Source organism: Mobula hypostoma, chromosome 1 (assembly GCF_963921235.1).
Source record: "Mobula hypostoma chromosome 1, sMobHyp1.1, whole genome shotgun sequence".
NCBI lineage: Eukaryota > Metazoa > Chordata > Chondrichthyes > Myliobatiformes > Myliobatidae > Mobula > Mobula hypostoma.
Window position 1 is genome coordinate 157739899 of NC_086097.1, and position 13362 is coordinate 157753260.

At 37.5% G+C, this 13362-nt stretch overlaps 1 protein-coding gene across 12 annotated transcripts in view; it reads right to left on the minus strand.

The window, feature by feature from the left end:
- Positions 1-13362, minus strand: part of adgrb1a (adhesion G protein-coupled receptor B1a) — a 566941-nt gene that overhangs the window by 348699 nt on the left and 204880 nt on the right. For 10 of the 12 annotated variants that reach the window (XM_063058383.1, XM_063058420.1, XM_063058393.1 and 7 more), the window contains exon 3: positions 8234-8341. The exons of the other annotated variants lie outside the window; for them this stretch is intronic. In XM_063058383.1, the coding sequence (XP_062914453.1) occupies positions 8234-8341 (108 nt within the window). The remainder of the gene's footprint in view (positions 1-8233; positions 8342-13362) is intronic. 12 annotated transcript variants of the gene reach the window in all.

The following is a 13362-nucleotide window of genomic DNA, read 5'->3' on the forward strand; positions in this document are numbered from 1 at the left end:
GTGACGTTCCAATTGGAAAGAAAGTGAACTTAACGCTGATATTGGCCTGTGGTTTTAAAGTGAGCCCAGAAGGAGAGTTCCTCTTCCTTCCATCTCCTACACTGGGTAAGCATTTTTAAAATATGCATTGCTTTGAAGGCAGCCTCTCTGATACAGAAGCCTGGTCTGCTGAGTTCCTCCAGCATTTTGTGTGTGTTGCTTTGGATTTCTAGCCTCTGTAGATTTTCTTGTGTTTGCATATGCTGACTGCCACAGTGAAAATAATTTTTAAGAGAGGTCATCACATGGGCATTAAACACGTCATACCAAATCTAGAATGCTCAACTAGCATGCAAACATAATCTTGGTTGCCCATGTAAAACTGAATTGAGGGAGAATATCTCTCCCCAATATTTGGGAATGATTAGAATGCCCTTCGCTTGAGAGCTGCAAACCATAAATTCTTAAGAATACTCAAGGCTGAGAGGGGCTTGAAATATATGAGAATCAAGGTCTCTAGACAAGAAAATGATGTTTTCATGATTAGACCAGCCATGATTTTATTGAATGTTATAAAAGGTTCAAGACCGACTCCAGAATTGCATGACATACTTTTGCTCCCAGTCCTTATGTGTCTATTTGATTTGTTTTGGTTGTAACATGGGTGCTTTCTGTCTGCTGCATTGGAGGTATACAGTCTGAAAAAGAAGTATTCTTCCCTCAAATTTCTAGGTTGGAACGTTGCATTGAGATTGGATTTCACTCATCTCAGTACTCCAAGCAGGGACGGTATGCAGCACTGGCAACCAATCAAGCACCCTGCAAAATACTGGGAATTTGACGAAAGACCCAAGTAAAAGTCAACAGCACACCTTTCATTTGGAATCATATGGAAAAACTTCACCTGTGCATTTCTTGAAGGGCATCCGCCTGCAGAAGAGACGGATACTACATCGTTGACATGAGTAATCACCCAGGCAACCACAGTACAGTGGCACATCGAGCTGCCATGGAACTGAAGGAGTAGTTGGGTAAGGGGGAATGTTTGACTGGGCACAATATGGTATGTGTATGGATTCCTCCACACAATGGTTTGATCTGACAGACCCCTTGTGCCATTAAAAGTGTGCTAAACCTCAATGAGATATAGGATATTCAACAGGCTGCATCATGCACTGAGATATTATGACCATTAACAGTGGTCCCATGTACAACAGGGGAGCATCAAAACAATATGCCTGGTTGAGTCTGAAGGCAAAGCATTAATATTCCACTGGGGATCCTTTGATCCATGTCTTGTGCCCCAGTCTGACATGTTCTGTGGTTTGCTTCTTGCTCAGTATGAAAACACATCACCAATGACAGACATGGATATTACATACTGGATGATATCATTGATGTGTGTCTGACAGCTGTCAAACTTCAGACACTTTTAAAAGTGTCCAGGCCATCTTACTTCACTATTCATCTTAAATGATAACTAATAGCTTTTATTTGCATATACATGCAATTAGATCCATCTTCTAGATACTGTATTTATCTCTAGAGTTTCCAACATTTTTTGCATGCTTTCACTAAATGGGAATCCTACTGCTGCTTAAGGCTTTATTTTAAGATGAAAGTTTTGAACATGTTTCTTCATCCAAACTTTAAATGAGCTAACAGGCAATTCACTCCATTTACTTCAGGCTGCATTTTGACAACAGACAGCTTGTACCAGTCCATTTCTCGTTTCAAGTGACTGTGTTGGAAGGGCAGAAGATCCTTGCTGTCAGAACATTTCAGCCACATGCCATTTTAATCAGAAAGCGACTTAATTACCTGTACTAACACCACAGACTCACTGAACAAACTCACAAAGTTCTACATTTTCAGAGAGAAAAATAAAATGCAGCTCAATGTAGCTCAATGTCACTTCTCTTCAGCTTCTTGTCTCACCACTGGAAAAGTTGGAAGTAACATAAACTCCTTAAAAGCTGGATGGTTAAAAGCTTCCAAAGCTTTATTTTGGAGGTACTTATCAATTTTTCATCTTAGCAGATCACTCTTCTTGTTTAATATTCCAAACTATTGTTCCATTCCATTCTCAGTGAAAAGAGCAACTGTGCTGCTGCCCAAGATATCAAGATCTCTCAAAATATCTTTGAGAGAGGAACTTTCCTGGCTGGCCAACATACCAATTTCACACCAATAAGTCATTCTCAGAAATGCCAGGTAGATCTTTGGGTGATATTTAAACATACCCACCATCGGCAAGGAAAAAAACTACCCATTGATACTGGAAGCTCTGAGTGCAGTGTATCACAAAATAAAACCCATCAAAAGTAAAATAAATTATAAAGAAATTGTACAGTGAGACAGGGATTTAAAGAAGTTGCCAATGAAAATAATTCATAGGATGTTCCTGAATTATGAGAAGAACCAATAATTTACTTTCTAGCACAAAATGCATCTTGAAGCTTTCCAATACAACTGGGGTATACACATTTATGATTAGAAACACATTACTTAAGCATGCTCTCTCCCTGTTTTCCACCATAGTCTGCCATCCATGAAGTAATTTTCTACAGAGGATATATCACAATTTCTATCTTTAACCTTCATTGTTTTAACAATTTCTATTATTGAACTATATTTATTATTGTTGCATGCTGCTTTCTAATCAAAGAATTACTTGGCAACATGTCATGCAAGGGTTTGGTTTTATATTGATTATGTTTTCAACTTTTACTTTTTCACTTTGAGTTTTGAATTATTTTTAAATGGAGTTGACAATGTGTTCTTTATTTTCTCTTTCATAACAAGAGACAATTTGGTTCTTTATTTATCTCTCAAAATCAATGATTCTTTGGTGAGATGTGGATCCAGGGATGTTGAATTCAGTGTTTCATGTATCTGCTTGATTTCTATCTGTGAAGACTTTTAAGTCTATTTAATTGCAGGAAATATTGTTCAGGAACCCATCCTGAATCAGAGCCACAAAATGAATTATAGTATAGAAACTTCTCGTCTTCTAATTTTCTGTAACTCATTTGAAAGTGGCATAGAACAAGCTGCCATTTCTATGCCCACACACAATGTCCTGGAGGAACTCAGCAGGTCAAACAGCATCTATGGAAATGAATAAACCATCAACATTTTAGACCAAGACTCTTCCTCAGGACTCAGAGGCTGCCTGACCTGTTAAATTTCTCCAGCATTTTGTGTGTATCTATGAAGGAATTTGGACAGTGGATGTTTTGGGTTGAGACTCTTCATCTGAACTGAAAGCTGGAAGGGAGACAGCCAGTATAGAAAGGTGGAGTGAAGGTGTGGAATAAAAGACAGTAGGAGATAGGTGGATTCAGGTGAGAAGAGAAGATAGGCAGGTGGTGGGGTGGGGGGAAGTGGGTTAAGGGATAAGTGGAAATGAGAAAATGCTGAACATTATAGAATTTGATAGGGGAGAAAAATGGAGCATTGAATCAAGGGAGGGCAGCTGGCAGTGGTGGAGGAGGATGGATATACAGAGAGGATGAAAGAGGGAAAAGAGATGGGGGGGTTGGGGCTGGGAAGATCACAATGAGAGGGGCTTCTTCTGAATGGCATTCAGGCCATCTATAGCCTTTGTAGACTTTAAAAGATGCATGCCATCTTGGACAATGTCTCCCATCCACTACATAATGTACTGCTTGGGCACAGGAGTACATTCAGCCAGAGACTCATTCCACCGAGATGCAACACAGAGCGTCATAGGAAGTCATTCCTGCCTGTGGTCATCCTGATTTGAGCACCAAGCCTGAGTATCCAAAAAGTTGGAGCATTAAACTTCTGTAAAAGTTGTGAAATATGCAGGCAGAACATAAGGTGCTATTTCCCAAATTTGCATTTAACCACACTTTGCAGTCGAGGAAGACATACATGTTAGTGTTGCAGTGGGGAGAAATGAAATGGCTGGCAACTGTGAGATCCAGAAAACATTACCATCTTTCTACATACTGTCTTTGGTGTAACATGTCAGGAATAAATCTCTATCCATTCTTTTTTTGAATCCTTTCATCAGCCTGCAGAAAGCTGCTCCTCAACTTGTGTTTCAATGCAAAAAAAAAGCCTCAGCATGTTTAGGCATAACTTTTTCATCCTCAGTGAAAAAAAACAACATGCAAACTTGTTCCCTTCAAACTCAAAGACGCTGGGTACATTGCAGCACCTGTTATCAGACAATTAATCCAGTGAAACAAGGCTCAGAGCATGATCTTCCCCAGAGCTGAGTGTCCAGTTTTGCACTGTTGAAACTATTCAGACCTTGTGACAACTCCTCCTTTATTCTTCTGCCAATATACTGTAAGTTTGCTGCAATTTTGTTCTTTTTTTGAAATGAAAAAAAAAGATTTTTAGCAAAATGTTCTGTGATTATTCCAAGCTTGTGTCCATCATTAGAAAAATCTCTGACATCCATCTCCACTTACGTTGAGACAATTACTCTGTGAGATAAATGGGTATAAAGTGAGTCTTCTACCTTTCAGAAGAACGTTCTAACCTGCTGCACTGTGTAATTATGAGATCTCAATTTGGACCTGCAGTTTTCTACTTTATAAATTTTAGTTTTAAATAATTTGAATTCCTGAGTTGATGCAGGGAAAAGAATAATATTTTGATCAAGGTGATTGGAGAGCCAATAAAGGAGTTGGTAAGATCAATAGTATTACATATTTTTTCACATCCTATGGGTACATTAATAGATCTGTCTCTTGCTTTCTCTTACTGAATATTAATATTTTAAAAGGGAATGGTATTGGATCACCACTCTGAAGATATTCCACATAAAATCCAGCAACGATTAGATTCCCAACAAAATTGAAATGCATAGTGCACCCAACAATACAATACAGTATTTTATAGGATCAGCTGAATCAAAGTTAACTAATCTAAATCAGATGAGAACATCTCTAAAAATTAGACTGCACTCTGCTGTTTATTTTAGCACAGAGTTTTTGACAAAGTAATATCCACTGATTGAAATACGATAATGACTGATTGCTGAACTGAGAGGCTAGTGAGGCAAGAGATACATTTTATTCTTCATGTCCCCTACCTCACCAAGATATCAACTGTGGCACCCAACTTCCAATCAACCTCCTCAACGTTCACCTCCCCAAGTATACTCCCACCTCAAGACCTAAGGATACAACACATAAGGAGACCTTTCCGTCAACCATGCTTGTGTTGGTTCTTTGACTTAGTCCCACCCTATGTTCCTTATTTCCATGTCCATGCAAACATTCCGCCCCCCCTCAGTGATCATTTTCCAAAATAAATTGGAGACATCAAACATTTATTTAAATTCCTTTTGATTTCGACTGACCTTGTAGACTGTCTTCCAGATCACAACTAGTTGCATAAATAAATTCTCCTCACGTTGCCTCTGTCTCCTTTGCCAAATACCTTAAATCTGTGTTCTCGAGTTCTCATCCTTTTGTTGTTGGAAACAGATATTTCTTGCTTGTGCTTCCCAGACACTTTATGCATTAAGCCTTGCCATCAGCTCTATCTGTAACTCTTTGAGAACTACAATATTTGCTGTTCACTCCAAGACCCCCAAGAACCACAAAACTTACACTGTACTATCCCAGTCGATCTTCACAATCTGCCTCACATTCGGTGCACAGTTCTGTGGTTAGCATACTGAGCATGACTTCCTAGCTTTCCCTGAAGAGTCAGGGAAGGATGATTATCTCATATTGATTAAATGGAACAATGGAAATTTCAGACTAGCCAGCTGTTGGAGTTGGAAGTCACAACTAGGGGCAATTTAGACATAGGTTATGGTTATATATTAGTTATTTTGCTCATAGTACCATAGAAACAGGCTTTTTGGCTCCCTGTGCTGATTGTCAAGATAATTAATATCCACCCACCTACCCCATTACCTGGTCTCACCTATCAATTATCAGCTTGTACACCTTACCCTCCCCAACCTTTTTACCTTTTTATTTGAGCTTCTGACCCCTTCCTTTCTAGTTCTAATGAAGGGTCTTGACCCAAAACATCCATTGTTTATTCCCCTGTCTGACTTGCCAGCTCCCTGCAGCATTATGTATGTGTGTGTGTGTGTGTGTGTGTGGTGTGTGTGTGTGTGTGTGTGTGTGTGTGTGTGTGTGTGTGTGTGTGTTGATCATCAAGGCCCCAGGTCTCAATACAGGCCATCCCCAGATTATGAACACCCAACCTAAAGACACCCATCCATAAAATCCAGTTCACATAATATTATTAACTTCAAACGTCAAACGGGCATACATTTGTTCCTACAAACTGCATAATTAGTTCCTTTTCTATTTCTGCTCATTAACCTTATGTGCCTTTGATGATGTTCATTACTAAACTATGGAAGTATGGCTACCATGCTGTGTGTTTTTATATATATTTGGAGTTATAGATAAAATTAACTTATGAACATCTGTAAAAAAAACAAACTCATTCATTACCTGAGTATAGCCTGTACCTTTCAATGCCTTGGCAATTCATTGCTCATGTAAGTACTTAAATGCCCAACCATCTATTCCCTTAGGAAGTGCACTTCAGATTCCAATCACCCACTGGGTGAAGAAAATTCTTCCACAGAGTCTACTTCAACCTTTTCCTTTTATCCTAAACCTATGCCCCCCCCCCCACCCCCAGATTCCACACTGCTGCAATGGGCAAATGTTTCCCACTACCTGCCATGTCTATGCCCCTCATCACTTTGTTCATCTCTGTCAGTTCCTTCAGCCCAAATAAAATAAACCCACCTCATCAAGTTTCAGATAATAGAATCTTAGCCCAAAGATTTGCCCTAAAGATCTGTAAATATAAGGTGAAACTGGACTACAGTTAAGTAACTAATCAAAACAAAATATTGTAGTTTTAATATGAGTTATTTTAAAATTTTCATTTGTACAAATCCATTTCGTTCAATAACGTCCCCCTAGGGAAGGAAATCTTCCACCTTTATCCCAACTAGCCTGCCATAGGTTGACTACTTGCTACCTCCAAAATGACTGGACAAACTATTCAGTTCCACACAGGGTGGGAAAATAAATGCAACACCTCTGTCCTGAGTATCAATAAATACAACCTATTTACAGTACATTCTATATCATGATCAATTTCAGATCCACACTGCCATTATCTTATGAATCACATGAAATTCAATTGAGTTTACAGTCTTGTTGTGATACCATATTTTGGAGGATCTAAGCATCTATTCACATTCCCAAATGCACACTATATGGATCTTGAATTATATTTTATTAATTTATTTATGGTAATATTTTGTTTTATGTGTTGTGTGTGATATATGTTTTGTGGATGCACTATGGTCTGGAGAAACGTTGTTTCGTGTGTATATCCGTACAGACTGATGATAATAAACAGAAACTTGAACTTGACCTTGAATTTGCACAAAACATTCCCTGTACTGCCACAACCCCTCAGCAATGAAATAGAACATTAGCTCACATGTCCTTGACAGGATTGAAAGTGGTACCCCTGACTATTGGTATTCAGTGTGTGCTATATTTCTGAAATCCCCAGGAACATAGGCTATGTAAACGGGTTCTGAATTTTGAAAAGATGAAATATCCAAATAACACAGAATTTTGTACTGGTTTATGAACTCAGAGCTTGAGTTCATTGCTTTATTCTGATTAATATGAACTACTTCGCACTTCCATTCTTGTTAACTATGGTCATCTAGCTTTTTTTATTGAATTTGATGAATCATGTTAGTTGTACACATGAGTCTGTTATAATATAGAGTGAAATGCAGTTCTAAATATATTTGAAGAAGAAATCCTGTCATCATTATTCTTAAGGTAAAGTTCTTAATTTATCAGTACAAATTTTGACTAGGTTCAATTTCTGTTGAAAATCCAATTTGCTGATTACCCCAAATAGTTTAACCTACTGTTCGACCAATAACTTTACAAATTAATTATTTACACTTTAGTTTCTCTAAATTCATGTGTTGAACCTCTTGTATCTGAATCTGAAAGTATGTGTGAGAAAACAAGTCCACTCAAGAAAACCAACAGGATAAACAGTACCACACTTACTGCAACTAAGCTTCTTAGAAGAAATGAAAGACAAAACAAAGCACATGCAGGTGCCGAGGTGATAAACATAATTTCATGAAAATGTAAGCACAGTTTCATAGTGATAGCTTTGACAGCAGACACACAGTGCGCTGGAGAAAGGTTAGTACTGAACAGCAGGTTTGCATTTCAAAAACACTTACCAGTCTGAGATAAGGAGTATCCATAGCGATGGAAACCGTCAACATCTTCATGTTTCCTGTAGTCTATTGACCTCAGTGACTGGCTTCTGGAACTATAGCGTCCATATGCTATGGCAAGGCAATGGCTTGTGTAAATAACCTTTGCTTTCACTTTAAGCATATTCAGGATTACAATTTTACAATGCAAATCACATAGAGAAGTATTGATCGATCAGGGTAGATTTTCCACCAATTTAAGGCCATGGCATTTGAAATAAAAACAGCTTACCCTAAGATGAATCAGTCTAAAGTTGCACATGGAATAATTTAACTTTTTTTCAACTTGAGGACTCCCCCTCCCCTTAGTATGCTCAAATAGATCCTCATTAGTTTTTACTGACAGCTAAAATTTGTTTCTTAGAGTAGCAAGTGAAGTTCTTTCCAGAAATGCTTACAATATAGTAAAGTCCAGTTACACTTTTTGACAAATCAATTGTTTGGCATCCGGCAATATAGTTTAATTCAAATTTCCAATATCTGCAAAAATAGTCAGGCCTAGAAGAAATGGTTGGGCCATCCAAGGAAAGACGATGTTTTCTGTCTTCTTAGCTTTTGAAAATCAGACACATAGTGCACAATGGGAAGATGCCTCACATGACTCCAATCTGATGTCCCTTTTGATTTTTCCCTGTTTCATCAATATTATCCTCAAAATTGTTCTCCTTCTTCTATGACCAACATATATCAGCTTTGTGTAAAGAAGTTTTTAAGTATATAAAATCAGAGGTTAGAGTTACTTTCAATTAATCTCCCATTTTTAATAATTATAATGTCATAAAAATGCTTTAAGCAGTTTATATTGCTTCAAGTACAATCGGGCATCAGATTTCAGCAGCGTCAGTATTGGTGATTGGCACAAAGAACTATAAGGACAAGGGTGGGTGGATTGGATACAACTCAGTCAGCATAGACTCAAGGATCTTAGGAAAATGGAACGACCATGAAGATGGCCAATATGGGATAAAGGAGCAGCATACAGGAGAAGGGATGGGGATAGGGGGTGCATGTAATGAATGAAGCTTTCTCTAATAGAACAATTTTTGCAGGCAAAACAATTCAGCTCTTCAAACCTTTTCTGGCTTTCAATTAGATCATGAGCAATCCCTTCCAACTTATTGACCTTGGCATCATATTTTTCATTAGGATTAGCAAAAGTCACTTTTAAAATTATTGACTATGAGAGAATGGGAGAATGATCCTCATATTGACTTCTTCCATGAAGATGAGCCATATTCCTCTCCTGAATAGCCTGGCCCTGATTTTAATACTCTGCCTCGTTATTCTTGACTCACAAAGCAGTCAAAAATTGTCCTCCCTTTCCACCCTATCAAGGTCATTTAAAATCCTAAAGGAATCAGTCAAGCCACCTTGTAGCCTTCTATACAAGGTTGTAATGTAAGATGCCCAAGACTAGGGACAATATTCCACATGTGGCCTAACCAAAGGTTTTATTTAGCTCCAGGAAGATCTTTATATTTTAAGCCTCAAATTATAAATGATAACATTTCATTAGCCTTTTTGTTTTGTTGCTCATGACGCAAAATCATTGCTGATCAGTGTATACAAACCTCGAAATCTCTTTAAACTTCGATTGAATAGACCAAGATAGATCAGAAGTACCCTACACAAATGTCAGACGTGTTGAATAGTTTTCTTGTTTTTAAGTCATGCCCAATCACCTAAATAATTAATATACATTGGTGTTTCTCTAAGTGAATGAGGAAAGTTTCTGAACTGAGAGATTGAGAAGATCGTGGCTACCATCAGCAATTTCTTTAACTATTGACTTAAAAAAAAAGAAATAGAAACCATTATGTCTCAAGGATTCTCCAGTGTATTACATAATCATTTCTCTACTACTGTTCTCTTTTTAATTTTATTGACTGCCATTTTTAACTTCATTTTTAATTTCTCTGGGGTGTCAAATATATTAGCCCTTCATCCATCGTGAAAACTGACACTAGCAATCATCAAACAAACATCTCATTTCTTTATTATCATTGGTAATATTACCTGCATCTTTCTTTTTAAAGGTCCATATTATCCTGGGCTACTATTTCACTATTAAATCATGTTAATAAAATATTATTTTATATAATATCTTGATATTAATCTTGATATTGCTAGGAGATTTCTCACAGTCGTTTTCGGATTATTCAATGCTTTTTGTTTCCCTTCACTGTTCTTTATGACTATCCCAATACCCTGGATCCACACTCTCCTTTGCATTTTTATATTCAATTCCTTTACATTCTGTCATCTGTCAATCACAACTTTTTCATTCAGTAATGGAGCTTCTATACCTCATTGTCCTGATGTAAACCAAATTCTTTCCAAACAGCTTTGGATATTCTTTTAGCAGATATCAATTTTGACCTGTTTGCTGTCATTAATCTAGCTCAACACCAATAAAGCTCACAATGCCAGAACCTTGAATATTAATAAATGTTTTGAGTCTCTCTTTGAAGTTAATTATGAATTTCAACTCCCTGTGATCACTGTTAACTAATGCTTGGTTCATTACTCATTATCAAATCAAGTATGACTCAGCATCACACTAGTTATCAAAAATAATATGCAGTAAATTTTCTTGAATCTACTCAAGAAACTCATTGTCTCATTATCTCACTTTTTTGAGCTTCCTGTCCTTATCAACTTATCAGAAAATTAAACTCTCCGATGCAAGCATTTCTTTAAGCCACAAAGAAACCATGGCCACTTAGAGATTTGACAGACAGGATTCAAAATTGTCTTGCCATAGATGACTAAGGATAGTGATAGAGGGCTGTTAATCTGAATGGAGGTCCATGATTGCTGGAGGAAAACGTAGGTGAGATTATAAATAAGATAGCTCAAAAATTTGTAGAGTTGTAGATGGGGTGAGAAAGGTTGTCGAAGGATTCAGCAGACAACAAACCACTTGGAAACGTGGGTAGAGAAATGACACGTGTGCAATTTGACACTTCAGGAAATCAACTGCAAGAGGGAGTTACACAGTAGAAATCAGGACCCGTAGAAGTATTGATGTGTAGCAGGATCTTGGTGTAATTCTGGATGTCCCTGAAAGTAGAGATGGTAATGAAGGCACACAATATTCTCACCTTCAGCTGTAAGGGTGTTGAATATAAAAGTTGATAAATCACTTTATAGCTGTATAACATGTTGGTTTGGGAAGATTTGGAGTATTACATGACATTTTGGACTGCATTAGAGGAAATATGAGCAGGCTTTCGAAAGGGTGCAGAAAAGGCGCAGCAGGATTAAAGAGTATTACCTACAATGAGAGGTTAGACAAGGTTGGATTGTTCTCTGTCTGGAGCATCAAAGGCTGAGAGACAACCTGATAGTAGTAGATAAGATCATAACAGACCATATATAGGGAAGATAGGGTGTTTTTCACAGGGTGTACATGTCAAATATAGAGAGCAGATCTTTAAAAGTGAAAAAAGTTTAAAAGAGATTTTCATAGAAAGTTTTCTTTACTCAGAGAGAGGTAGGTTGGAACAGGTGGCCAAGAGACATGTGGAAGCCTTTGCAGTAGCAACATTTAAGAGGCATTTAGACAGAACAAGTGAGGAATGGAGGGATACAGACCAGGTGCAGACAAATGGATTAGTTTGGATTTCTTTCCAGATCAGCACAGACACTGTAGACTAAAGGGCCTGTTCTGTGTTTTATATTCAGTTTAGTTTTACCTACTCATGGATACTGACTGCTACTTTGTTTAACCTGTCACCAAGCTTTTGGACAACCATCACTCTGGTTTTAAGTCCGGACCTTTCTTCCAAGTCAGGCTACAATATGAGGGTGGCCAGTATGAAGTATGAACAAGCTGCCAGATGAAGTGGTAGAGGCAGGTATAATTAAAATAGTTAAAGACATTTGTACAGGTACATGGATAGAAAAGGTTTAGAAGATTTTGGGCAAAACACAGGAAAATGGGACTAGATGAAGACAACAACTTGGCCAGCATGGATGAGTTGGGATGAAGGTCATATTTCTGTGTTGTATAACTCTATTTATCAATGTGATTTTCTCCCCTCTCCTTTCCTTTGCCCTTGAATTCAATAACATCCATAACATTTTCTAAATTGAAATTTCATTGACCTGGGATAGTAACTATTTCTCGCCATTGATGCTGTCTGAACTGTGCAGAATTTCCAGTTTTCTGCCTTTACTACAATGTCAAATCTCTGCAATTCTAACCATAATAGTTGTTAATATTTTCCCTGACCTTCTTCCTATCTCCCTCCTTCCCATCATCAGCAAGAATATTTTTCAACAGTAAAACTAACACATTTTTTTCTTTAAGTTGCCCTATGTTTGCTATTGATGCAGAATATATATATCCCAATGATGAACTACCTCCAGTCCTGTTTTCTAATAATCATGAGGTTATAAGCTTTCAGAGATACTTGAGCCTCCGACTCACTGTTTATTTCATTGTTCTGTAGTTTAGGATGAAGCCCTGACCTATCATTCTGCCTTTACATTATCTTCCTCATGTTGTTGAATTTAATAGTTTTTTTTTAAATTTGTGATTGCTGCTGTATTTTCCTTGGCTACTTTAGTATCATCTTCACCTTTTGCTTGTGAGCTGAATTCTAATTATATTTTTATTTTAATCTCCAAATAATTATTTTTACCATTGTTCCTTACTGAGATGGTTTATCCTTTCTGTTAGGACCCTGTCAGGTGCAGCCTATCCAATAAGGTTCAGCTCAATTCTGTTCCAGTGATGGTGCCTCAAAATATCAAAGAAGCAACAATATCAAGCTTCTACTTTTCAATTTTGCTCTTTGCTGGCTAATTGTCTTTTAGCACATCTTCCTCTGTTTTTCTTCCTAGTCTCAATGTCAACCAGAACAAATGAATGGTTCCCTTTCATTTCAGCTTCCTTTCCAAATGTGGCAAATAAACAGTTACCAGCAGAAACTTATTAGAAACATAGAAATCTACTGCACATTACAGGCCCTTCGGCCCACAATGTTGTGCACACCATGTAACTTAATCTAGAAACTGCCTAGAATTTCCCTACCACATAGCATTCTATTTTTCTGAGCTCCGTGTATGTATTTAAAAGTCTCTTA